The sequence below is a fragment of the Microtus pennsylvanicus genome, chromosome 3 (assembly GCF_037038515.1).
Source record: "Microtus pennsylvanicus isolate mMicPen1 chromosome 3, mMicPen1.hap1, whole genome shotgun sequence".
Classification (NCBI taxonomy): domain Eukaryota; kingdom Metazoa; phylum Chordata; class Mammalia; order Rodentia; family Cricetidae; genus Microtus; species Microtus pennsylvanicus.
In genome coordinates, this window is record NC_134581.1 from 16,442,606 (window position 1) to 16,467,232 (window position 24,627).

The following is a 24,627-nucleotide window of genomic DNA, read 5'->3' on the forward strand; positions in this document are numbered from 1 at the left end:
TATTATAGGTGACTATATTAATGTGATTTAAAATTATACATTACTTTTTAAAAGTGAGCTATACAAACACAGTACCTTAAACACGAGCAGGAATATATACCAATGCAAAGTATTCATGTGTGTATCATATCTCCCTTAATATTTTTTATACAAATTGACTGTGACCATTAATTGCTTACAATCAACCCCCTTTAAATGAAAATAAACATTTATAAACAATCATTTTTGGAATTTAAGCATAGTTTTCTCCAAACTGTTTCTTGCTATTTGTTGGGTAAAGTATTTTTAGGGTTCATGGAAAGTTTTTTTGGGGAACTTGTTCTATCAAACTACATTAGCCTGGAAGAAATCCACAGGTTTCCATCCTCTGTGGAAACAAAAGCAGAACCTCTTTTCCAAAGTAAACATATCCTTAAACTCAAATTTTGAAGTCAAGATGCCTTTAAAATATATATCTTGGTTTAGCTTAGCAGACTGTACAATGAAATGTCTCTCTATACTTAGCTTATTCATAGTCAAAAATTCAAAGAAAACACCATAATAATATATATATATATTCCAAACTCTCTGTATATTTTATCTTTATGTGGCTTATTTTTCTCTACTACTTCTTAATATTTAATCATCTTTACTCCTTTAATCTACAACTTTCTGTACTCTTTCTTCTCTCACATAAGCCAACACATATTTATCCAAGACTGTGACCCATTCAGAGGTTTTTTTTTCATCCGAATCTGTCTTAATGTGTATATATATATATATATATAATCATTTTACGACCAGGAGTGTTTTAAAAATGGTAATCAGCTTGGTCACAGGGGCCTTGCATGCTGACTCTGCTTCTCTTGGCCTTCTAAATATGGCGGAGGTATGTTTGCTACCAACTCTGCAATCCATGCTCATTACTCTAGCTTCAGGGACGCAGCAGATCTATGTCACCATTAAGCAACTTGTAGCACTCTGCCCACAAACTCCATTTAAGTGCAGGACTTCCCCAAAGAGCCAGAGCTACCATCTCTTAAAGAAGACATGCAGGTTTTGCTGCTAATGCTGAGTCAGGAATCCTTTTCTTAAAAAACATCTTCAGAAAAAAAATGCAGTTACCAAAAAAACTGTGCTTGGCTCCTGTTTTTGTGGATCTAGTAGCCCTCTTTTTTTTTTAAGGTCTTCTATGGATCCATGCCCCAGACAGTGGGCATCAGTTTGAAAGGGGAGACTGCCTGTTCATTTCCTGGCTGCCTAAACCTGAATAATCACACGAAAACTATATTAATACAACACTGCATGGCCTATTAGCTCAGGCTTCTTATTAACTCTTACTTCAAATTAGCCCATTTTGCTTAATCTATGTATCACCACGAGGCTGTGACCTACTGGTAAGATTCCAGTGTCTGTCTCCTTCGGTAGCTGCATGGTGTCTTGTTGACTGTACTTACTCTTTCTGTATATCTCTGCTCGAATTTCCTGCCTGACTTTATTCTGTTCTGCCATAGGCTGAAGCAGCTTCCTTTTTTAACCAATGGTAATAAAACATATTCACAGCATACAGAGGAGAATCCTATATCAGTTTCTCAAAGGAAAACTAAAGATGCCAGGCATATTAGCATGTGAAAAATGCTCAGCATCACAAATCATCAGGGAAATGGAAATCAGATCCCTAGTGTGCTACCATACCTCTGTTAGAATGACTATTACTAAAAAGGAAAAATGTAAGTGGACAGGTCTGCTAATGTAGACCAACCTAGGCAGTATTTCACCATGAAGTCCTCAGCCTGTAGAATCTTTGAGCTTTGTGCTGGTGGGAACCCTATATATGTTTCATTCTTTCAGTGTTTTGAGGAAGGAGACTGTGAGTGATGTTCTGACATATATGTAGTAAAGCACCTGAGCCAAGAAGACCTACATATAAGAGGTTGTTCAGTTACCAGAAACAATACTTGAAACAAGAACAGTTATTTCTCCAAGTGAAATCTTTAGGTTTTTTTTTTTGGTGTGTGTGTGTTTAGTTGTAATTTTGATGTGACTTGTGGTTGTGGTGACAGGTGTAACAAATAAATAAAATTGGCCTTCAAGTATTTGAAAAATGCTCAGTATTATTGTTAGATAAATTGAGATCAAAACTACAAATGAGATGCCATGTTACTCCAATTAGAAGATATTATAAACAGATCAAAAATAACAGAAAATGGTAATGTTATGGAGAAAAAACAACTCTTATGTACTGTTGGTAGAAGTGTAAATTAGTACATCTATTATGGAGAACAGTTTGGAGATTCCTCAAAAAGCTATAAAATTAGAATTACCATATGATTCATTTATTCCTGTATTTGGTTGCTATCCAAAGGAGATGAAGTCAGTGTAACAAAGAGGTACATGTGTACACATATTTATTGCTGCACTATTCATAATAGCTAAAATAAGGATTCAACCTGGATATCTATCAACAAATGAATTTGAGACAGAAAATGTGTTTTGTATACATGATAGAGTATTATTACAATAGCAGGATCAAAGTCCTGTCATTGGTAATACACTGAGTAGAGCTGGAGGAAGGACATCATGTTACATGCAGCAGTCTAGACACAGAAAGACAGTTACTGTTCATTCTTTCTCATATTTAGAAGTTTAAAAAAAGTTAATCTGAAAATTAAAGTTAGCAAGGGTCTGAAATGTATTCATTGAGGTAAAAATTGAGAAAAAAGGTTAGATTTTATCACTGCACACCATATATATATATGGAAATAGTACACTCTGCCTCAGTAGTATTTTAGGTAATTCATGCTAATAAATAAAATAAAATAAAAATATGATACCTGAAGTTCAGTGAGTATGATGCTTATGATCCTCACAGAGGTCAAATCTGAGAAGATGATAATACTCCCCCCCCCTTTTTTTTGTTTTTTAAGACAGAGTTTCTTTGTGTAAACCAGGTTGGCCTCTGACTGTCTCCCAAGGTTTGCCTCCCCTTCCCCAGCTGATAATACTTTTTTTTGAAGCTACTTAGATCAGTACTTTCCAGGGCTTTGGGGGAAAGGTTTGGGAAAAGGTTTGACTGCAAGGGGACATGGTATTTTATGTTTTCCTCATGTAGTATAAATAAATGAACAAACACTGTGTTCTTCCTAGCATTTTGTGTTACCAGTATTCCAGTTTTAGGTGATTCTGTGTGCAGCTGTATCCTATTGTTTTAATTTGCAGCTCCTTAGTCAGTTGATGATGACTATTTTTATTTTACCATTTATCATCTTATTTGATAAAATATTTAGCTCTTTTTACCTGTCTTTAAATTTGATTTCCTCTCTTCACCTTTATTCACATTTCTTCTTCCTCCCTCCTCTTCTCCCCCTCTTTCTTTTCCCACACCTGGTTGGCTACTTATTTTCTTCATGTTGAATTGTATGTATTCTTTATATATAATTGAGGTAATGATATTTTATCAGATATTTTATCATTGTAAAGATATCCTCCTACTCAGTGGCCCATATTACTTTCTTGTCATTATCTTTCATAGGGCAGAAACTTTAGATTTTTGTGTAGTTCACTTATTATTTCATGAATCATGTTTTTGGTTTTGCATCTAAAAATCATCACCATACCTAATATTACTGGAGTTTTCTCCTGTGATGTCGTCTGAGAGTTTATAGTTAGCACTTTATGTTTAGATGTATGATCCAGCTGAGTTAATTTTTGTGAAGGTAGAATCTCTTTCTCTCATGTGTGTGTGTGTATCCATATACTCATAATTTATTCTCTTGTATAGTACATCCTGAATGCAATTTCCACTCTCTCCACTTCTTCCTACCTACTCCCTACTTCCAGTCTCCTACAGATTCACCCCATTCTTGTCTCTCCCCAGAAAAGAGCAAACCTCCCAAGGACATCAGCCAAACGTGGCACAACAAGATACAGCAAGACTACACATAAACGCTCAAATCGAGGCTGGGCAAGGCAACCAGTTAGGAGGAAAAGGAGAGCAGGCAAAAGAACCAGAGACACCCGATTCCACTGTCAGGAATCCCCTCAAAACACCAAATTAACAACCCTAATATATATTAGCAAAGACCCATGCAAGTTCCGTAATTGCCACTTAAGCTCTGTGAGCTCACATGAGCCCTGTTTGTTTGAATTTGTGGCCTTTCCATTGTTCTGAGGGGAGGGGCCTGATGGAGACCTCCAACCTGGGCTTGCTCTGTGCCTGGTGTGTGGCTGTGGATCTCGGCATCTGCTCCCATCAGCTGCCAGAAGCAGCCTTTCTTATGTCTGAACTAGGCACTGATCAGCGAGTATAGCTGAATATCATTAGGAATCATTCCATTGATCTTATTTATTTATTTATTTATTTTAAAATTCATTTATTTTTTTGCCAGTTGTGTTTGGTTCTGTCTTAGGTCTCTGGGCTATCTAGGCTCTGGTTCTTGGTCATGCAGGCAGTGCTGGGCAAGGACTGCCTTTTGTGTTGTGGCCCTGAAATTAGACCCGTCATTGGTTGACATGGCCCTCAAATTATACTAGTCATTGGTTGGCCACTCCCACAAGTTCTGGCCCACCATTGCCTTACCACATCTTGTAGGTCAAAGGTTTTGTGGCTAGGTTGGAGTCCCAGTTCCTCCACTAGAAAGCCTTGCCTGGTTACAGAAGATGGATGGTTCAGGCTCCATATGTTCTGTTACTAGGAATCCTCACTAGGATCATTCTCGTAGATTCCAGGGAGTTTCCATTGCCCTGCATATGTCCTCCAGTTCCAGTCCTCTCTCCCTGTACTCTCTCCCTCCATCCATTCCCCAATACCTGGTCCCTCCCCCAGTCTAGCCACAAAATCTGTTCTATTTCTCCTTCCAAGGTAGATTCATGTGTCCTCCCTAGAGCCCTCCTCGTTACTTAGCCTCTCTGGATCTGTGGATTGTAGCATGATTATTATTTAGTGAATACATATCATGTTTGTCTTTCTGGGTCTGGGTTACTTCACTCAGGATGATTTTTTTTCTAGTTCCATTCATTTCCCTGTAAATTTCATGATGCCATTTTTTAAACTACTGAGTAATATTTCATTGTGTAAATGTGCTACATTTTCTTTATCCATTCTTTGGTTGGAGGACATCCAGGTTGTTTCCAATTTCTTGCTATTTTGCTGTTGTGACTCTGAACCATGCCAGGGTGCAGGTACATCGCTGGTGGGCATAGAGTACTGGGCAGTCAATATTTCTGTATTATGTGGAGGCTTAAATAGGACATGAAATGGTGGACTGTTCAGAGCATGTAGGAGTTACATAGAGGGCTTGGAGCAGACAAAAGAGAAAGCAGATACACATTCAGGTACCAGAATTATTGTTGGGTGCTGAAGTCTACCATTAATATTGGGTGTAAGTTTTCTGGGTAGAAGAAGCTATTCCCATCATCAGTAGAGGCTGGTGAGTGTAGGTCTAGAGTCAGGGTGTCTGCATGAATCTCCCTAGGCCAATAAGGAGTTTCTTTAGGAAGGAAGGGTTGTTACCCGGACTTGTCATCAAGAGAAAGGACACAGTTATCTGAGGAGAAATCCAGGACTGTCGGCAGGTATTGTTTTTGGAGGGGGATGTTCTGAATTCCAGTGGTACAGTCACCAAAAGTTAAAGGAAAGCTTGTGAACCACAGCAAACTTAATTGAATATGCTAATTAGGAGTGTAGGAATGTAGGCGTTGAGGGGAAAACACACCAATTAGCCATTATTGGAAAGATAAAGCCAGTGCCTGAAGGTCTGAATGTGTAAGAACTGGGCTAGGGGTAATCCTGTAGGTCAAATATGAGTCATGGAATCAATGAAAGGAACAGTATTGGCACAAAACACCCCAAGACCAAGTTCTTAGCACAAAGGAGATTTATTTGTCCCAGAGGGACAGAGAGCAGGGAACAAGAGACAAAGACAGGAGATACAGAATGAGGGAAAAGGGAAAAGGAACAAGAGAGGGGGAAGGGATATTTGCCCTCAAAGGACAAATGAGTGCCTCTGGATAGAGAGGAGACAGTGATATATTTTTTTCATTAAAGCTATACTACCTCCCCAAATACCACCAAGAACTGTGGACCAGGTGTTCAAATACATAAGCCTATAGGGGATGTTTCTTGTTTAAACCACCACACTTGTTAACTAGCAGTTCTTCAACTTCCTTTTCCACCCTGCCTTGATACCTACTCTTCTAATTTTTACTTTTATGAGTTTGGCTGTTTTGAATCTCATATAAACAGAACCATTGAACATTTGTCATTCTGTGACTGACTTATTTTTGCATAGTGTATTATCCATAAAATTAATCTGTATTGCCTTACAATCAAGGGTTTTTCTTTTAAAGGATAAGTAATCTTCATTATATGTGTTTATCATATTTTTTTTGCATGCAGTCATTTGGATGGATGTTTAATTGCTTCCTCTTCTTAGCTGTTGTCAGTAAAGTGATGTCAAGAAGCATGGAGTACCAATGTCTCTCCCAGAATGTGATTCCAATTATTTGTTATGAATACTAATAAGTTTATAAAGATAAATGGGGAAACCCTGTGTCAGGATGAGGTATTTAATTGGACAGGTTAATTAGGGTTACCAAAAGGGGGCTTTTTATTGCTGGACTTCAGTATTTTGATAGTTGGACCTTGATAGTCAGCCTTAGGGGTAGGAAGTGACCAAATAAGGGAATAGACCTTGGTGACTACCTTTAGGAATGTATCCTAATGGAGTTTAGCAAGGCAGAGGGAATGGGGGAAGGACAAGGCCTACCAGAGCCGTGTTTGCCCTTATACATTATTTACTCTTTTCCCCTTGCAGCTTTTAATATTCTTTCTTTGTTCTTTATGTTAAATGTTTTGATCGTTATGTGGCGAGGGGGATTTCTTTTCTGGTCCAATTTATTTGATGTTCTGTAAGTTGCTTGTACCTTTATAGGTATCACCTTCTTCAGGTTAAAATATTTTCTTGGCCCTTGTGCTGGGACACTTCTTCTTCTATTCCTGTTATTCTTAGATTTGGTCTTTTCATAGAGTCCTAGACTTTCTGGATGTTTTGTTTGATTTAATATTTTCTTTGACTGATATATGCATTTCTTCTATTGTGTCTTCAATGCCTGAGATTCTCTCTTCCATCTCTTGTATTCTGTTGGTGAAACTTGCCTCTCTGTAGTTCCTGTTCTCTTGCCTAGATTTTCATTTCCAGAATTCCTTCAGTTTGTGTTTTCTTTATTGCCTGTATTTAGTTTTCAGGTCTTCAGCAGTTTTATTTATTTCCTTCAACTTTTTGTTTATTCTTTGCATTCTTTAAGGAATTTATTGATTTCCTCTAATTTTTTGATTGTCTTTTTCTCAATATCTTTAAGGGAATTTAAAATTTTCTATTTAAGAACCTCTGTCATCTACATAAAGGTGGTCTTTAAGGTTGTTTTCTTGTGCTTCAGCTGTGTTGGAATATTCAGGGCTTGCTGTAGTGGGATGGCTGGACTCTGGTGTTGACTAATGCCTTGGCTATTGTTGATTGAGTTCTTACACTGACGTTTAGGCATCTGGATTTTGAGTGATTATAGGTCTAGTTGCTGATTTCTGGGTTTGTCTTTGTTGGATGGGTGTTTTATTCCTTGGTTTCTGTATCTTCTCTGGTCTTCTGAGACCAGAGAAGTGTGGGCTCTGGTGGATCAGGAGCTCTCTGCCTGAGTTGGGATCTGGGACATAGCAACAAGAAGGAGTGGGAGGATTGGGGATAAGGTGGGAGATACCAAGAGAGTAGGGAGTTTGTGGGTAGATGGCCTACCTGGGCTTTTGGTGGCTGGTGTGGCCTCTGGTTGAGTAGGGGGTCTCTGCCTGAATTGGGGCCTGGGAATTAGTGACAAAGAAGGGAGGATGGATTGGGAATAGGGTAGGGAGGGGCACTGAGAGAGTGGGGGAGGTCTGCTGATCAATGGTCTACCTAGACCTCTGAAAACTGGTTAGCCTCTGGTGGAGGAGGGGGGTCACTGCCCGAGTTGGGGACTGGGCTGAGCGAGTATGTATATATTTATTTTCCAAGTTGATACCAGTTGTTTTTGCACCATTTGTGAAAAAATATCTTTTTCCTATTGTATTGCCGTTACTTCTTTGTCAAGGGTCAGTTGAAGTTTGTGTGGGTCTGTTTATGGATTTTATCTTTTGTTTAGTAGATTGTTTGCCTATTTTCCCCAGTACCCCATAGCTTTGAATACTGTAGCTTTAGAGCATTCTCATGGCTTGCTTTATTTATTTATTTATTTATTTATTTATCTATCTATCTATCCTCAAGGTTTTAAAAGACTCATTCTGCCATGTGATGTCTTAATATATTCATCTTAGGTATTGTAAGATTATTATTTTATTTTTTTAAAGTTTTTTGAAACAGGGTTTTTTTGTGTAGCCTTGGATGTCCTGGAACTGAGATCTGCCTGCCTCTGTTTCCCAAGTGCTGAAGATTATCTAAAATGATCAATGAAGAAACTGAGACTCAGTTTGTAAAACTAGTTATTGAAATTTATTGTCTGAGCTGTTGTTACTGAAAAAAGCCGAATTTCTCTTTTTTTGTAATCTGTTGTTTTCTTGTGAGAAAATTAGGTTTCCCCCTTTCATAGCACTGTCATGAGATATGAAGATTAGTACATGGAAACTGCCCTCAATTGCAATATGTAAAATTAATAACAAAAGTTCTCAGTTAATATTGGCTTTCATTTGTACTCTCCACTTTTATTTTCCTTTTGTAAGTACTTTTCTTGGTTTATATTTTTACATGCTGTTTCCTATCAGATGCAAGTGAACTTTAGCAAAACTCTGAAAATAATAGAATTGAGAAAGGATGGCTATAAAATTTCCCTTGCTTGAAAATTCTACTTCTGTTGTGTAATTGAACCTTCTGTTCATATTGCTGCATATGAATGCCGAAAGGAAAGAGGGATCTCTGTACTAGTAGCAATACTGACTCTAGTGACTGAACAGAAACAACCACCAACACACAAGTGAATAATACAGTATATGCTGCATGAGAGAATGAATGAATCAGGAAACAGTCTGCACTGTATTTCTTACCTGCCATAAAAACAAAACTGAATAAAAATAAAAACCTTTCTGAGTAAACTACTAGCATTTCATTGTAGATCCTAATGAAGCCAAAGCATAGTAAGGAAAATTTCACTTTTATCTGCCTTTTCTAAAATTACTATATTATAGCTCTTATAGAATGACAATAACATTATTTTAATATCTTTTTAGGTTGGTACAGAGGAGTTTCAACAAAGAAGCCTAATGTGAAGGTAATAGAGAATTTATCATTGTGTTCCTCTGTGTGTATTTTGCCTTGTATATTAGTAACAGTCATAGCAACTGTTTTCTACTTCATCTTTAATCCTTTATAGTAGCTACAGTCATCTTTTTGGCAGAATTGTATAAGAATATTCTAAGGCTCAGGCAGTATTAAAATGATTTTTCAAAAAAATCACAGAAAGTGCAAATGTGGTTATAGCTATATGCTTATTTTGAAGAAGCCTGTTCATACTTTTAAGTCATTTATCTTCAAGACTTGACAAAAACTAAATTGATTTATTTATAGTTTTAGAGCTGTGGAACCACATGTCTAGTTAGATGAATTTATTGCTAAGATGCAAAATGGGAAGATGAAAATAATGCTTAACTAAGCATTTTCAGTTGCTATTAAAAATTTCATTTAAATGTAAACTTAAATAAGAATGCTTAGAATACTGATGTTATATATTAGATTTTATGTGTTCAGTCTATAATTAATGTTCGCTTACTAAAATAAGATATATTTTAATTAGTAGTTATAATTAGGAACATTATTAATGTTTGTTGTTATTATTATTGTTACTGTTGTTGTTATATCCTGACCACAGTTTCCCTTCCCTTCTTTCCTCCCAGTCTCTCTATACAACTTCCCCTCTTCACTCCCCTTTTTTCCTATGTTTTTATTCAGAAAAGGTTAATCCTTCCAGGGATATTAACCAAACATGGCATATCAAGTTATAGTAAGACTAGGCACTTCCCCTTGTATAAAGGCTAGGCAAGGCAAATTCAGTATGAGGAATAGGGTCCCCAAAATCCACAAAGAAGTCAGAGATAAGCCCTGTTTCCACTGTTATGAGTTCCACAAGAGGACCAAGCTACACAACTGTCACATATATGCAGAGGGCCTATGTCAGTCCCATGCAGACTCCCTGGTTGCCAGTTCATTCTCTGTGAGCCCCTGTGAGTCCAGGTTAGTTGATTCTGTGAGTTTTCATGTGATGTCCTTTACCCTCTGACTCCTATAGTCCTTCTTCCTCTTCCAAAGGATTGCCTGAGCAATGCCTAATGTTTGGCTGTGGGTATCTGCATTCCTGGGTGAAACCTCTTTGATGACAGGCTAGGCACCAATCTATGAGTATACAGATTATCATTAGGCATCATTACATTGACTTTTTTTTGACAGTCATGTTTTGTTCTATCCTAGATCTCTGGGCTATCCATCCTCTGGGTCCTGGCACTTCAGGCAGTGTCAGGGTGGGCTTCTTCTTGTGGCATGGGTTCCAGGCTGTACTGGTCATTGGTTGGCCACTCCCACATTTTTTGTGCCATTTTTAGCCTAACACATCTTGTAGGAAGGACAAATTGTAGGTCAAAGGTTATATGGCTGGGTTGGTGTCCCAGTCCCTCCACTGGCAGTCTTGCCTGGTTACAGGAGATGGCCGGTTTAGGCTACATATCCCCTGTTACTAGGAGTCTTAGCTAGAATTACCCTTGTAGATTCCTGGGAATTTGCATTTTACTAGGTCCCTACCTCATCCTGAAATGCCCCCATTTTGTAGTTGTCTCTTCCAGTACTCTTCCTTCTCTATCCACCCCCAACTTGATCCTCCTGTTCCCATTCCCACCTACCCTAGTCTACCCTTGAACTCTATTTTATTTCCACTTCTCAGGGAAATCCTTGCTCTCTACCCCACATGGCAGGTGACTCCAGTGGCTTGATCTGACAAGTCTGGCTAACACCCAGACCTGGAACTGGGCCTTGGATTGACCCACCCTAGCATCTACTTCATCTGGGACCTTCTGAAGCTCTCGAAGTGACTCATCCTGTGGAATGATACTCAGGATGGCCACAGGAGATCCCAGAGGAGCTCTGGGGAGGACCCAATGAGGATGATGTACCAAAAACCAGAGGCATTGCACTGACCAGTTACTCTTTGAAGTAAAAAGTTGCTAGTCAAGCTGATGGGACAAAGGGGTATACTATATGACATCCTGAAGGCCCCAATTCCACCAGGGCATATGAAGTCATGCAGAGGCAGGAGAGGAGAAGCAGAGATTTTTCTGCTTCTGGTGTGGTTCTGTTTTGGTTTATTTTATTTTATTTGCTTTTGTCTGCTTGCTTACCTTGTTTTGTTTTCTTTCATGGGAAGCCTAATGGGAGTGGGGGGCCATGGGAGACCACTAGGTGAACAGAACTGGGGTGTTGAAAGACTGAAAAAGAATACAAGACATTACCTGGAGCTGGGAGTTTCTGTCCCATTCGGTTCTACAGCTGTTCAGTCCCTGTTTGACCTGTTAGCTCAGGCTTATTATTAACTAGCTCTTACAACTTAAATTAACTGATAATTCTTGTCTATATTTAGCCATGTGGCTTGATCCCTCTTCTCAGTAGGCATTTCATCTTCCTCCTCTGTCTGGCTAGTGACTCCATTTCTGCCTTTTCTCAGAAAAAAAAGGAAAGCAATAATTAGTGATATTACATGCTTTTTATTTGTGCTTATTATTATTATTATTTGTAGACTTTACAACCCTTTGCCTTGCTTCCAGCACTACTACTTTTTTTCTGGATTATGTTTATTATTGTGTTTTCTTTGAATTTTTTGTTTTTATTGAGCTGTATATTTTTCTCTCCTTCCCTCCCTTCCTCTCCTCTTTCTGTACTCTCATATGATTCCTATGCTCCCAATTTACTCATGAGATCTTTTTTTACTTCCCATGTAGATTAGATCTATGTATGTCTCTCTTAGTGTCCTCATTGTTGTCTAGGTTCCCTGGGATTGTGAATTGTAGGCTGGTTATTCTTTGCTTTATATCTAAAAGCCATTTATGAATATTTTTGATATTTGTCTTATTTTTATTGAAAAAAGGAGAATAAAGAAAAGAAAAAAAACCAGATTTCCACGTCCTCCCAGCCTCCCATTTCCCTCCCCCTCCTCCCACTCTTCTCACCCTCCTCCCACTCTTCTCCCCCTCCTCCCACCCCTCTCCCCTTCCCCCCACTCCTCTCCCCCTCCCTCTTCAGTCCAAAGAGCAGTCAGGGTTCCCTGCCCTGTGGTAAGTCCTAGGTCCTCCCCCCTCCGTCCATATCAAGGAAGGTGAACATCCAAACTGGCTAGGCTCCCACCAAGCCAGCACATTAAGTAGGATCAAAACCCCGTGCCATTGTCCTTGGCGTCTCATCAGCCCTCATTGTTCGTCATGTTCAGAGAGTCCAGTTTTATCCCATGCTTTTTTGGTAACAGTCCAGCTGGCCTTGGTGAGCTCCCAGTAGATCAGCTCCACTGTCTCAGTGGGTGGGTGCACCCCTCGTGGTCCCAACTTCTTTGCTCATGTTCTCCCTCCTTCTGCTCCTCATTGGGACCTTGGGATCTCAGCCCAGTGCTCCAGTGTGGGTCTCTGTCTCTATCTCCATCCATCGCCAGATGAAAGTTCTATGATGATATGCAAGATATTCGTCAGTATTGCTCTAGGATAGGGTCATTTCAGGTTCCCTATCCTCAGCTGCCCAAGGAACTAACTGGGGACCTAAGCTTGGGCACCTGGGAGCCCCTCTGGGGTCAAGTCTCCTGCCCACCCTAAAGTGGGTCCCTTAACTAAGAATTGTGGTTCCGTGCTCCCCTATCCAACCTTCCTTTATCCCGATCCTCCTGTTTCCCCAAGTCCCCCGTCCTTCCCTTCTACCTTTTCTCTCCCCATCTCCCCTTACCCCCATCCCACCCCACCCCCAAGATCCCAATTTTTTTCCCGGCAATTTTGTCTACTTCCCTTATCCAAGAGGATAACTATATGTTTTTCCTTGGGTTCACCTTCTTACTTAGCTTCTTTAGATTCGCCTATTGTAGACTCCGTGACCCCTATTTCTGGCTAGAAACCAATTATGAGTGAGTACATCCCATGTTCATCTTTTTGGGTCTGGGATACCTCACTCAGGATAGTGTTTTCTATTTCCATCCATTTGCATGCAAAATTCGAGAAGTCATTGTTTTTAACCGCAGCGTAGTACTCTAGTGTGTATATATTCCATACTTTCTTCATCCAATCTTCCATTGAAGGGCATCTAGGTTGTTTCCAGGTTCTGGCTATTACAAATAATACTGCTATGAACATAGTTGAACAAATGCTTTTGACATGTGATAGAGCATCTCTTGGGTAAATTCCCAAGAGTGGTATTTCTGGGTCCAGGGGTAGGTTGATCCCGAATTTCCTGAGAAACCGAAACACTGACTTCCACAGTGGTTGCACAAGATTGCATTCCCACCAGCAATAGATGAGGGTACCCCTTCCTCCACAGCCTCTCCAGCAAAGGCTATCATTGGTGTTTTTGACTTTAGCCATTCTGACAGGTGTAAGATGATATCTCAAAGTTGTTTTGATTTGCATTTCCCTGATTGCTAAGGAAATTGAGCACGACCTTAAGTGTCTTTTGGCCATTTGAACTTCTTCTGTTGAGAATTCTCTGTTCAGTTCAGTACCCCATTTTTTAATTGGGTTAATTAGCATTTTAAAGTCTAGTTTCTTGAGTTCTCTATATATTTTGGAGATCAGACCTTTGTCTGTTGCGGGGTTGGTGAAGATCTTCTCCCAGTCAGTAGGTTGCCTTTGTGTCTTAGTGACAGTGTCCTTTGCTTTACAGAAGCTTCTCAGTTTTAGTAGGTCCCATTTATTCAATGTTGCCCTTAATGTCTGTGCTTCTGGGGTTATACCTAAGAAGCGATCACCTGTGCCCATATTGTAGGGTATTTCCCACTTTCTCTTCTATCAGGTTCAGTGTTTTCGGGCTGATATTGAGGTCTTTAATCCATTTGGACTTGAGTTTTGTGCATGGTGATAGATATGGGTCTATTTTCATTCTTCTACAGGTTGACATCCAGTTGTGCCAGCACCATTTGTTGAAGATGCTTTCTTTCTTCCATTGTATACTTTTAGCTCCTTTATCGAAAATGAGGTGTTCATAGGTTTGTGGGATAAAATCCGGGTCTTCTATACGACTCCATTGGTCGACTTCTCTGTTTTTATGCCAGTACCACCCTGTTTTCATTACTGTAGCTCTGTAATAGAGTTTGAAGTCAGGGATGGTAATGCCTCCAGAAGATCCTTTATTGTATAGGATTCTTTTGGCTATCCTGGGTTTTTTGTTTTTCCATATAAAGTTGATTATTGTCCTCTCCAGATCTGTGAAGAATTTTGATGGGATCTTGATGGGGATTTCATTGAATCTATAAATTGCCTTTGGTAGAATTGCCATTTTTACTATGTTGATCCTCCCAATCCAAGAGCAATGGATGTCCATCCATTTTTTGGTATCCTCTTCAATTTCTTTCTTCAATGCCTTAAAGTTCTTGTCAAATAGATCTTTCACTTCCTTGGTTAGATTTACCCCAAGATATTTTATGCTGTTTGTGGCTATCGTGAATGGAGAAGCTTCTCTGATTTCCCTCTCTGCTTCCATATCCTTTGTGTATAAGAGGGCGACTGATTTTTTGGAGTTGATCTTGTATCCTGCCCACATTACTAAAGCTGTTTATCAGCTGTAAGAGTTCTTTGGTGGAGTTTTGGGGGTCGCTTATGTACACTATCATATCATCTTCAAATAAAGAAAGTTTAACTTCTTCCTTTCCAATTCGAATCCCCTTGATCCCATTATGTTGTCTTATTGCTATTGCTAGAACTTCAAGCACTATATTGAAGAGGTATGGAGAGAGTGGACAGCCTTGTCGTGTTCCTGAGTTAAGCGGGATGGCTTTGAGTTTCTCTCCGTTTAATTTGATGTTAACTGTCGGCTTGCTGTATATAGCTTTTATTATATTTAGGTATGACCCTTGTATCCCTAATCTCTCCAAGACTTTTAACATAAATGGATGTTGAATTTTGTCAAATGCTTTTTCAGCATCTAATGAAATGATCATATGGTTTTTTTCTTTCAGTTTATTTATATGATGGATTACATTGATAGATTTTTCGTATGTTGAACCAGCCCTGCATCTCAGGAATGAAGCCTACTTGATCATAATGGATAATTTTTTGGATGTGTTCTTGGATTCGGTTTGCCAGTATTTTATTGAGGATTTTTGCGTCGATATTCATGAGTGAGATTGGCCTGTAATTCTCTTTCCTGGTTGAGTCTTTGTGTGGTTTTGGTATCAGAGTAACTGTAGCTTCATAAAAGGAATTTGGTAATGACCCTTCTGTTTCTATATTGTGGAATACATTGAGGAGTATAGGTATTAGGTCTTCTTGGAAGTTCTGGTAGAATTCCGCATTGAAACCATCTGGCCCTTTGCTTTTTTTGGTAGGGAGGTTTTTATAACAGCTTCTAATTCTTCGCGACTGACAGGTCTGTTTAGATTGTTCACCTGGTCCTGGTTTAATTTTGGTAAATGGTATTTGTCTAAAAAAGTGTCCATTTTTTTTTTACATTTTCCAGTTTAGTGGCATACAGGCTTTTGTAGTAAGATCTAATGACTCTCTGAATTTCCTCTGTGTTTGTGGTTATGTCCCCCTTTTCATTTCTGATCTTATTAATTTGCAAATTTTCTCTCTGCCGTTTGACTAGTTAGTTTGGATAGGGGTTTGTCAATCTTGTTGATTTTCTCCAGGAACCAGCTTCTTGATTCATTGATTCTTTGGATTGTTTTCTGTGTTTCTATTTTGTTGATTTCAGCCCTCAGTTTGATTATTTCCAGTCTTCTACTCCTCCTAGGTGAGTCTGCTTCTTTTTTTTCTAGAGCTTTCAGGTGGGCTGTTAAGTCTCCAATGTGAGCTTTCTCTGTTTTCTTTAAGTGGGCACTTAGTGGTATGAACTTTCCTCTTAGGACTGCTTTCATAGTGTCCCATAAGTTCGAGTATGTTGTTTCTTTATTTTCATTGAATTCGAGGAAGACTTTAATTTCTTTCTTTATTTCTTCCTTAATCCAGGTATGGTTCAGTAGTTGATTGTTCAGTTTCCATGAGTTTGTAGGCTTTCTGGGGGTAGCATTGTTGTTGAATTCTAACTTTAATCCATGGTGGTCTGATAAGACACAGGTGGTTAGTATTATTTTTTTGTAGCTGTGTAAGTTAGCTTTGTTACCGAGTATGTGGTCAATTTTCGAGAAGGTTTCATGAGCTGCAGAAAAAAAGGTATATTCTTTCCTCTTTGGGTGGAATAATCTATAGATGTCTGTTAAGTCCATTTGCTTCAATACCTCCATTAATTCTCTAATTTCTCTGTTAGGTTTCTGTCTGATTGACCTGTCCATTGGTGAGAGAGGAGTGTTGAAGTCTCCTACTATTAGTGTGTGCGGTTTGATGGCTGCCTTGAATTTTAGCAATGTTTCTTTTATGTACGTGGGTGCTTTTATATTAGGGGCATAGATATTCAGGATTGAGACTTCTTCCTGATGAATTGTTCCTGTTATGAGTATAAAATGTCCCTCTCCATCTCTTCTGATTGATTTAAGTTTGAAGTCAACTTTGTTAGAAATTAGTATGGCCACACCTGCTTGTTTCTTAGGTCCATTTGCTTGATAAGCCTTTTCCCAGCCCTTTACTCTGAGTAGGTGCCTGTCTTTGTGGTTGAGGTGTGTTTCTTGTAGACAGCAGAATGTTGGATCCTGTTTTCGTATCCAATCTCTTAGCCTGTGCCTTTTTATAGGTGAGTTGAGCCCATTGACATTAAGTGATATTAATGACCAGTGGTTGTTAACTCCGGTCACTTTTTTAGTAGTAGGGTTTGTGTGTTTCCCTTCTTTGAGTTGCGCTGGTGAAGGGTCTCTAGATGTCTGAGTTATTGATGTCTTTGTTGGACTCCTTGGTTAGTGATTTTCCTTCTATTATTTTCTGTAAGGCTGGATTTGTGGCTACGTATTGCTTAAATTTGTTTTTATCCTGGAAAATTTTGTTTTCTCCATTTATAGTGAACGAAAGCTTGGGTGGATATAGTAGTCTGGGCTTGCATCCGTGGTCTCTTAGTTTTTGCAGTACATCTATCCAGGACCTTCTGGCTTTCATGGTTTCCATAGAGAAGTCAGGTGTAAGTCTGATAGGTTTACCTTTATAAGTAAATTGGCCTTTTTCCTTTGCGGCTCTTAATATTCTTTCTTTATTCTGTATATTTTGTGTTTTGATTATTATATGGCGAGGGGATGTTTTTTTTTTGAACAAGCCTATTTGGTGTTCTGTATGCTTTTTGAACCTTCATAGGTACATCCTTCTTCAGGTTGGGAAAGTTTTCTTCTATAATTTTATTAAGTATATTTTCTGGACCGTTGAGCTGCACTTCTTCTCCTTCTTCTACTCCTATTATTCTTAGGTTTGGTCTTTTTATTGTGTCCCATATTTCCTGAATGTTTTGTGATGAGAGTTTTTTGGACTTGCTGTTTTCTTTGATCAGTGCGTTTATTTTCTCTATGTTATCCTCAGAATCTGAGATTCTTTCTTCTATCTCTTGTATTCTGCTGGTTATGCTTGTTTCTGTAGTCTCTATTCGTTTACCTAGATTTTCCATGTCCAGCCGGCCCTCTGTTTGTGTTTTCTTCTTTGCCTCCATTTCAGTTTTCAAGTCATGAACTGTTTCCATTATCTGCTTGATTGTTTTTCCTTGGTTTTCTAGGGTATCATTCACTGATTTACTCAATTCCTCGAACTTTCTGTTATACTTCTCATCCATTTCTATAAGGGCGTTTTTTATATGCTGTTTAAGGGTGTCAATCACTGTCATGAAGTCAGTTTTTTCTCCTTCTTCTTGATTAAGGTGTTCATGTCCTCCCGTTGTGAGGTCGCTGGCTTCTGGTGGTTTCGTGTTGTTTTTTAGATTGTTGGGTGAATTCCTGCATTGACGTCTCCCCATCTCTTCCTCCCAATATTCTCCTATGGATCTTCTTTTACAGGATCAGGTCTTCTTGCCGACTGATGTACCTTCCCAGTGATGTCACTCCCCAGTGATGTTTCTCCTGGAGTCCAGTTCGGATCTCCTTGCTGCTTGGTTAGCTTGCAAACAAAGGGCCCACCCTGCTTGCTGCAGGCAGGCTATGGAGACAAAGGAGCTACCCCCTTCCCCTTTGCACTCACCTTCGGGTTCAGTCCCAGCGCCCAAGTAGGCTGAGCAGGGAGGCGCTCTGCTGCCCAAGAAGGGAGGGATGGATGGAGACAGGGGGTGGGGGATCTGGATGTAAGCTGGATGAGATAGGAAGAGAGAGGAGGTACCGGGCAGTATAGCTCCTGTAGGATGACCAGGAAGTGTAGGCGGGTTGTTCCCGGGTGCTGCAGCACTCACTCACCACAATGATGTTTCACTAGGTGCCCGGATCCAAACTTCGTGCTGCTTGGTTCGCTCGCAAACAAAGGGCCCACCCTGCTTGCTGCAGGCAGGCTATGGGCACAAAGGAGCTACCGAGCTCCCCTTTACCTTCTGCTTTGGGTTAGGACCCAGCGCCCAAGCAGGCAGAGCAGGGAGGCGCTCTGCCACCAAGGAAGGGAGGGGGGAGAGAGACAGGGGGTGCGGGGATCTGGATGTAAGCTGGATGGGATAGGAAGAGAGAGGAGGTACCTGGCAGTATAGCCCAGTAGGTTGATCAGGAAGTGTAGGCGGGCTGTTCCTGGGTGCCGCAGCACTCACTCACCACAATGATGTTTCACTAGGTGCCCTGATGGAAACTCCGTGCTGCTTGGTTCGCTCGCAAACAAAGGGCCCACCCTGCTTGCTGCAGGCAGGCTATGGGGACAAAGGAGCTATTGAGCTCCCCTTTACCCTCCGCTTTGGGTTAGGACCCAGCGCCCAAGCAGGCAGAGCAGGGAGGCGCTCTGCCACCCTGATATTTGTCTTTCTTGGTCTGGGTTACCTCACTCATTATGATGTTTTCTAGCTCCATTTGCCTGCTGTGTAGTACTCCATTGTGTAAATGTACCACATTTTTCTTATCCATTTTTTTTGGTTGAGGGGCATTTAGGTTGTTTCCAGGTTCTGGCTGTGATGGAAAATGCTGCTATGAACATAGTTGAGCATGTGTCCTTATGGTACGATCGAGTATCCTTTGAGTATATATTCAAAAGTGGTATTGCTGGGTTTTGAGGTAGGTTGTTTCCTAATTTTCTGTCAAAAATCAGGTGTTTGTAGGTGTGTGGATTGATATCTGGGTTTTCGATTCAGTTCTCTTGGTCCTCCTGTCTGTTTTTTATGATAATACCAGACTGTTTTCAGTACTGTAGCTCTGTAGTAGAGTTTGAAGTCAGGGATTGTGATGTCTCCAGAAGTTCCTTTATTGAACAGGATTGTTTTGGCTATCTTGGGTTTTTTGCTTTTCCATATGAACTTGAGTATTGTTCTTTCTAACTCTATGAAGAATTTTTCTGGGATTTTGATGGGCATTGCATTGAATCTGTAGATTGCTTTTGGTAAGATTGTAGTTTTTACTATGTTAATTCTACCTACCCAAGAGCATGGGAGATCTTTCCATTTTCTGGTGTCTTCTTCAATTTCTTAATTCAAAGATTTAAAGTTCTTGTCATACAGGTCTTCCACTTGTTTGGTTAGAGTAACTCCCGAGATATTTTATGCTATTTGTGGCTATTACGAAGTGTGATGCTCTTATGATTTCTTTCTCAGCCCGTTTATCATCTGCCAGCACTACTACTTGATGATGGTGCAGCCTGTGAATAATGACACCTTTAAAATGTTAAATACACATTTTTTTTCTGCGTGCATTTGTTTGGATGACAGAGGAACAACTTGGGTTTGTTTCTTAGGTCTACCTTTTATTTTATTTTTTTGAGATAGTATCTTTGCCAGTGTTACAGCTCTAGAGGGAAGGGATCCTGACTTGTTGGGAAGTCAGGCGATACCTGGAGCTGGGAAGGGACAGCTCTGGAGCTTGGAAGGGGCAGCTTTGAAGGGAAAGCTATCCTGACTCATCAGGAAGTCTGGGGGAACCTGAAGCTGGGGTGTGGTGGGGGATGGTCTCCCAATAGGATGCAGCAATCCTGCTCCTCTCCTAGAGAGAGCTAGTACAGTTGTGCTCTGCTCTGTTCCCCTAAGGGAATGTCCTAGCAGAGCTATCCCTTTCTTCTACTCTGTTCAGCTCCGCTCAGGCCCAATATGTTGCTTTTTCTGCTTCACTCTGCTAAAGGGGAAACCCCTGCAGAAATGTAGCTCTAGCAAAAAGTTAGTTTTTCTGCTTCACCCTTAAGGGATTTTCCCAGCAGATGTAACTGTTTCTTCTGGTTATTTTATTTTATTTTTTTATTTTTTGCTCAGGCTCCCTAAAGGAAAGTCTCAGAAAAGGTTTTTTTTCACTCCATGCCGGCCAAGATCTTTACCTTAAACTCTTTTAAGAACATGATTTATTTGGGAAGGAGTCCAGGAGAGAGTGGCTGTTCTGTCAGAGTGGTGAAGGACGGCCCACAACTGAACAGGCAGAGGGGCTTATTTAGGACTTCTTAGGGGCAGAGTCTTCCCAGGAAGGAGATTTTTCTGCTCAAGGATTGATTAGCTTTCCTGCTTTGGGATTGGTTGGTCTAGTTGGTCAGGGGTAGAGTTGGCTGTGGTTTCAGGGCCAAACTGTGTTTCTTTCACTGGCCCTTTTTAACCTTTATGCTCTATTTTTTTTAAATATTTATTTATTATGTATACAATATTCTGTCTGTGTGCATATCTGCAGGCCAGAAGAGGGCACCAGACCTCTTTACAGATGGTTCTGAGCCACCATGTGGTTGCCAGGAATTGAACTCAGGACCTTTGGAAGAACAGGCAATGCTCTTAACCACTGAGCCATCTCTCCAGCCCCTATGCTCTATTTTCAAGGCTAATATGTACTTATTTTACTGGCTCTGGTTCTAGGGCAAAAATGTGTTTCTTTGGCTCTGATTTCAAAGTCAGGGTGTGTGTTTTTGGCTAAAGTGTTTCTTTCACTGGCTCTGGGTTCAGGGTCAGATTGGTTGGTTTCCTGCTCAGGGTTTGGTTGGTTTCATGTTCAGTTGGCTGGTGGCAGAGTTGGTTTCAGGGCCAAACTGTTTCTTTCACTGGCATTTTTTAGCTTTTTGTCTCTAGTTTTGGGGGCAGTACCTATTTCTTTCACTGGCTCTTTTTCCAGGGCCAAAGTATACTTCTTTGGCTCTGGTTTCATAGTAAGAGTGTGTTTCTTAGGTTCTGGGTTCAGAGCTAAAGTGTTTTTTTCACTGTCTCAGGTTTCAGGGCCAGGGTGGGTTTCTTTCACTAGGTCTGGTTTCAGGGCCTGGGTGGCCCTTTACCCTAGTCTTTAACTGGCTGGAATTCCAACTAGCTATGAGGATGACTGCCAAGAAAACCCCAAGAACCCACTTGGTTCAGCCTCTTCTGCTCTGATATTACAAATGTGCCACTGTACCAGGCTGTTTTTAATGTGTGTTTGAAGGCTCAAAGTTAGGTCTCTGTATTTGCAAGTAAAGCACTTTATACCTACTGAGCTTTCTCCCCAGCCCTAAGCATAATTATTTTAATTATTTGTTCATTGATATTAAAATGCTTCAAAATTCCATGAACTAAATGAATAACCATTTTATCTGTCATGATACTGTGATTTGATGGTGTGAGGTCATTATTATTTTGATGTTTGTAAGATTACCTGTAGCTATAGTTCGTGGGGACTCAGTTGAGTTGGGCCTGTATGTGGGAGAGCAGGAGAGCTGTCCCTGCTCCCTCCCTCATACGCCATGGGATGGCAAGAGTAAGGAAATATGTGCTCCCATGCTCTCACACCCCCCCCCCCGCCCAAATCCCTTGCTACCTGTGACAGGCAGGAGAGCTGACCTTGGGGGCCTTAGAATGGAAAAGCTGGGCCTGCACCTCACCTGGGAAAAACAATAGAGCTGGACCTGGTGGTGTGTGTGGGTGAACTGGACCTGTGGGTGTGAGAGCTAGAGAAACGGCCCTGATCCTTGCTGTGTGCTACATTGGATGTGCTAGCCAGGGCAGTGCTGGAGAGCTCACCTGGGTGGTGACTATGGGGGAAGTCTGCCAGGCTGACCAACCCAGTTACCACCCAGGCTCACAACCAGGACTAAAAGGTAGCCTATCCTAACACCCACCTCATCTATGGACTGCTAGAGCATGTGAAGGGGCCAGACCTGCAGATCCAAAACGACAGGATCTCCATGATATAGGCAGCAATAGGATGTCCAAGAAGAGTCCCAGTGAGGGCCCACTATCGAGGGTGTAGTAGAAGCCAGAGGCCTCCAACCAGACCAATCAGTGATTTATTGCAATAAATGTTTTACAAGTTAACATGTATGGACTAAATGGTGTACTGTGTGACTCACTGTGCCACACTATAGCTTTCATGCCAAGGTTTTTTGTTTGTTTATTCATTTGTTTTTGGTTTTACTTTTAAATTTTGTTTTGGGGGAAGGGGTGCAAGGGCAGAGGGTGGCAGACAGGGGACAGGGAGATGAGTGGAATCAGGATGCATGATGTGAAATCCACAAAGAATCAATAAAAATTTAAAAAAATATTTTGAAATGATACATTGTGCATTAATAATTTGAAACTTTAGTCACAAAGCAGTTAATTAAATGGCTACTTGCTTCACTCTGATATTAAAATACTAGTAGGAATCAAGGTAGAAAGGTGGCCCAGATCACAAATATCAAGATAAATAGCATATGATATAAGTTACAGTCTTCCGTTGTTTTCTAGTAGTTCTTATTCATATTTTGGCTTATGGAAATTTGGTCATGATTTTATGTAATGTACAAATAGAAACTTCCTGAATTAGCTGTTCTCATTTCAACCATTGAATTCTGGTAATTAGCTTTCTCTACATAGTCATCTTCTAGCTTTTTAACTGACTTCTCCAGAAAGGTAACTATATTTATTTTAGAATTACAAAAAAGTGCTCAGAATCTTACACCTGTTTCTAAATTCTTTTCATTATGTATAGTTATTTGGATTTTGTGAGAGAACTACTTTATGTTCAGTTTTTGAAATAGTTTGACAGTTAGTGGAGCAGGAATTACACTAAGCAGTGTTAGGAGATTTTTTTTGCGTCTAATCAGATTTTATTGTTTTCTTTATGCAGATGTACTTCTTCGATTGTGTATTTTGGTAATTTCCACTTTCTTCTAGATGTTAGGTGGCTACAGCATTTACTAGCAATAGATATTCACATCTTAAGTTTGAATTGGTATGCCTTTTCAAAACACATTAATACTTTTCAACAAAGTTCATATACAATCTGAATGCAACATGGAATCATGTCTGTAATATGCTCAGTGGTTAAAATGTACATTAGAAACATTCAAGAAACAGTTTCTTGTCTTCTGATATAATGATGCATGTGAGAGTTGTGCATTCATTGTTTTCTAGGACTGTGACTATTTGATAAATGTAGATTTATACATTTATTCCTTTTGAAAGGGATCATTTGAAAATTCCTCCGAATTATGTAAAGATTTCATTTCTGTCATATCAAATGAAATTCAAGACTTCTCCTGTTTTGTGGTACTTGGGATTGAATTTAGGGCCTCAGGCAGGCTAGGCAAGTATCCAACTTCAGCCTAAGATTCTTAACTGCTGATTAATACAAATTTCATCAGGGTATTAATAAGCTAGTACTAACCTTCCTTTAACGTGTGTGTGTGTGTGTGTGTGTGTGTGTGTGTGTAGGACAGATGACAACTTTGGTTTTATATGCTGAAATATTGAGTAGAAAATTTCACATGTTCCTGAAATTTATGTAGGACAACATTATTGTATCATCCACAAAATCTTCTCCATTTAGACATTGTTTATGCATCTTTCATTTCATTACCTTTAGTCTGCTACAGAAAGTTGATATGAATACTTACTTAAGGTATAAAGATCTTGTGTACATCTGAATCAGCCACTCTTGACCATCCGCGTGCTGTCATATAAACACTAGGAATAAGTGATTTTAGAGTTGAATTGTATCAGTAACTGCTTTAAAATTAAAAAATATTTTATAGGTATGTTTTTATTGCATTTTTGTCTTTGCTTTTGCATACCTGGTACCTGTGAAGGCCATTAGATCCCCTGGGATTGGAGAAACAGATGGTTGTAAATTGCCATATGGGTTTTTCGAATTGAACTCAGGTCCTCTAGAAGAGCCAATGCTCTTAACCTCTGAATCATTTTTCCAGCTCCTAATAATATACTTTTTATAAATAAATAATGAATAGGTAAATATCAAAATTTTGAATGCAGGAGTGTACATTGAATATAATTATAACCTTCAAAAATTAATCTCTTCCTGGCTTAAATGTGTGCATAAAGAAATTACTTAAAGAGTAAATGTCTTAGTAGTTTCTACCCTGAGTTTTCTTTTTTTGTTTTTGAGTTGTTTAACTTTTTGAGTTAAATTTTTTTTAAAAAAGTTAAACTTTTAAATTGTTTTTATTGAGCT

General features: G+C 39.7%; 1 protein-coding gene across 5 annotated transcripts in view; it reads left to right on the forward strand.

The window, feature by feature from the left end:
* The window catches only part of Dock3 (dedicator of cytokinesis 3), a 364,288-nt gene that overhangs the window by 43,627 nt on the left and 296,034 nt on the right, over positions 1-24,627 (forward strand). For all 5 annotated transcript variants that reach the window (XM_075964736.1, XM_075964739.1, XM_075964737.1 and 2 more), the window contains exon 3: positions 9,227-9,267. In XM_075964736.1, the coding sequence (XP_075820851.1) occupies positions 9,227-9,267 (41 nt within the window). The remainder of the gene's footprint in view (positions 1-9,226; positions 9,268-24,627) is intronic.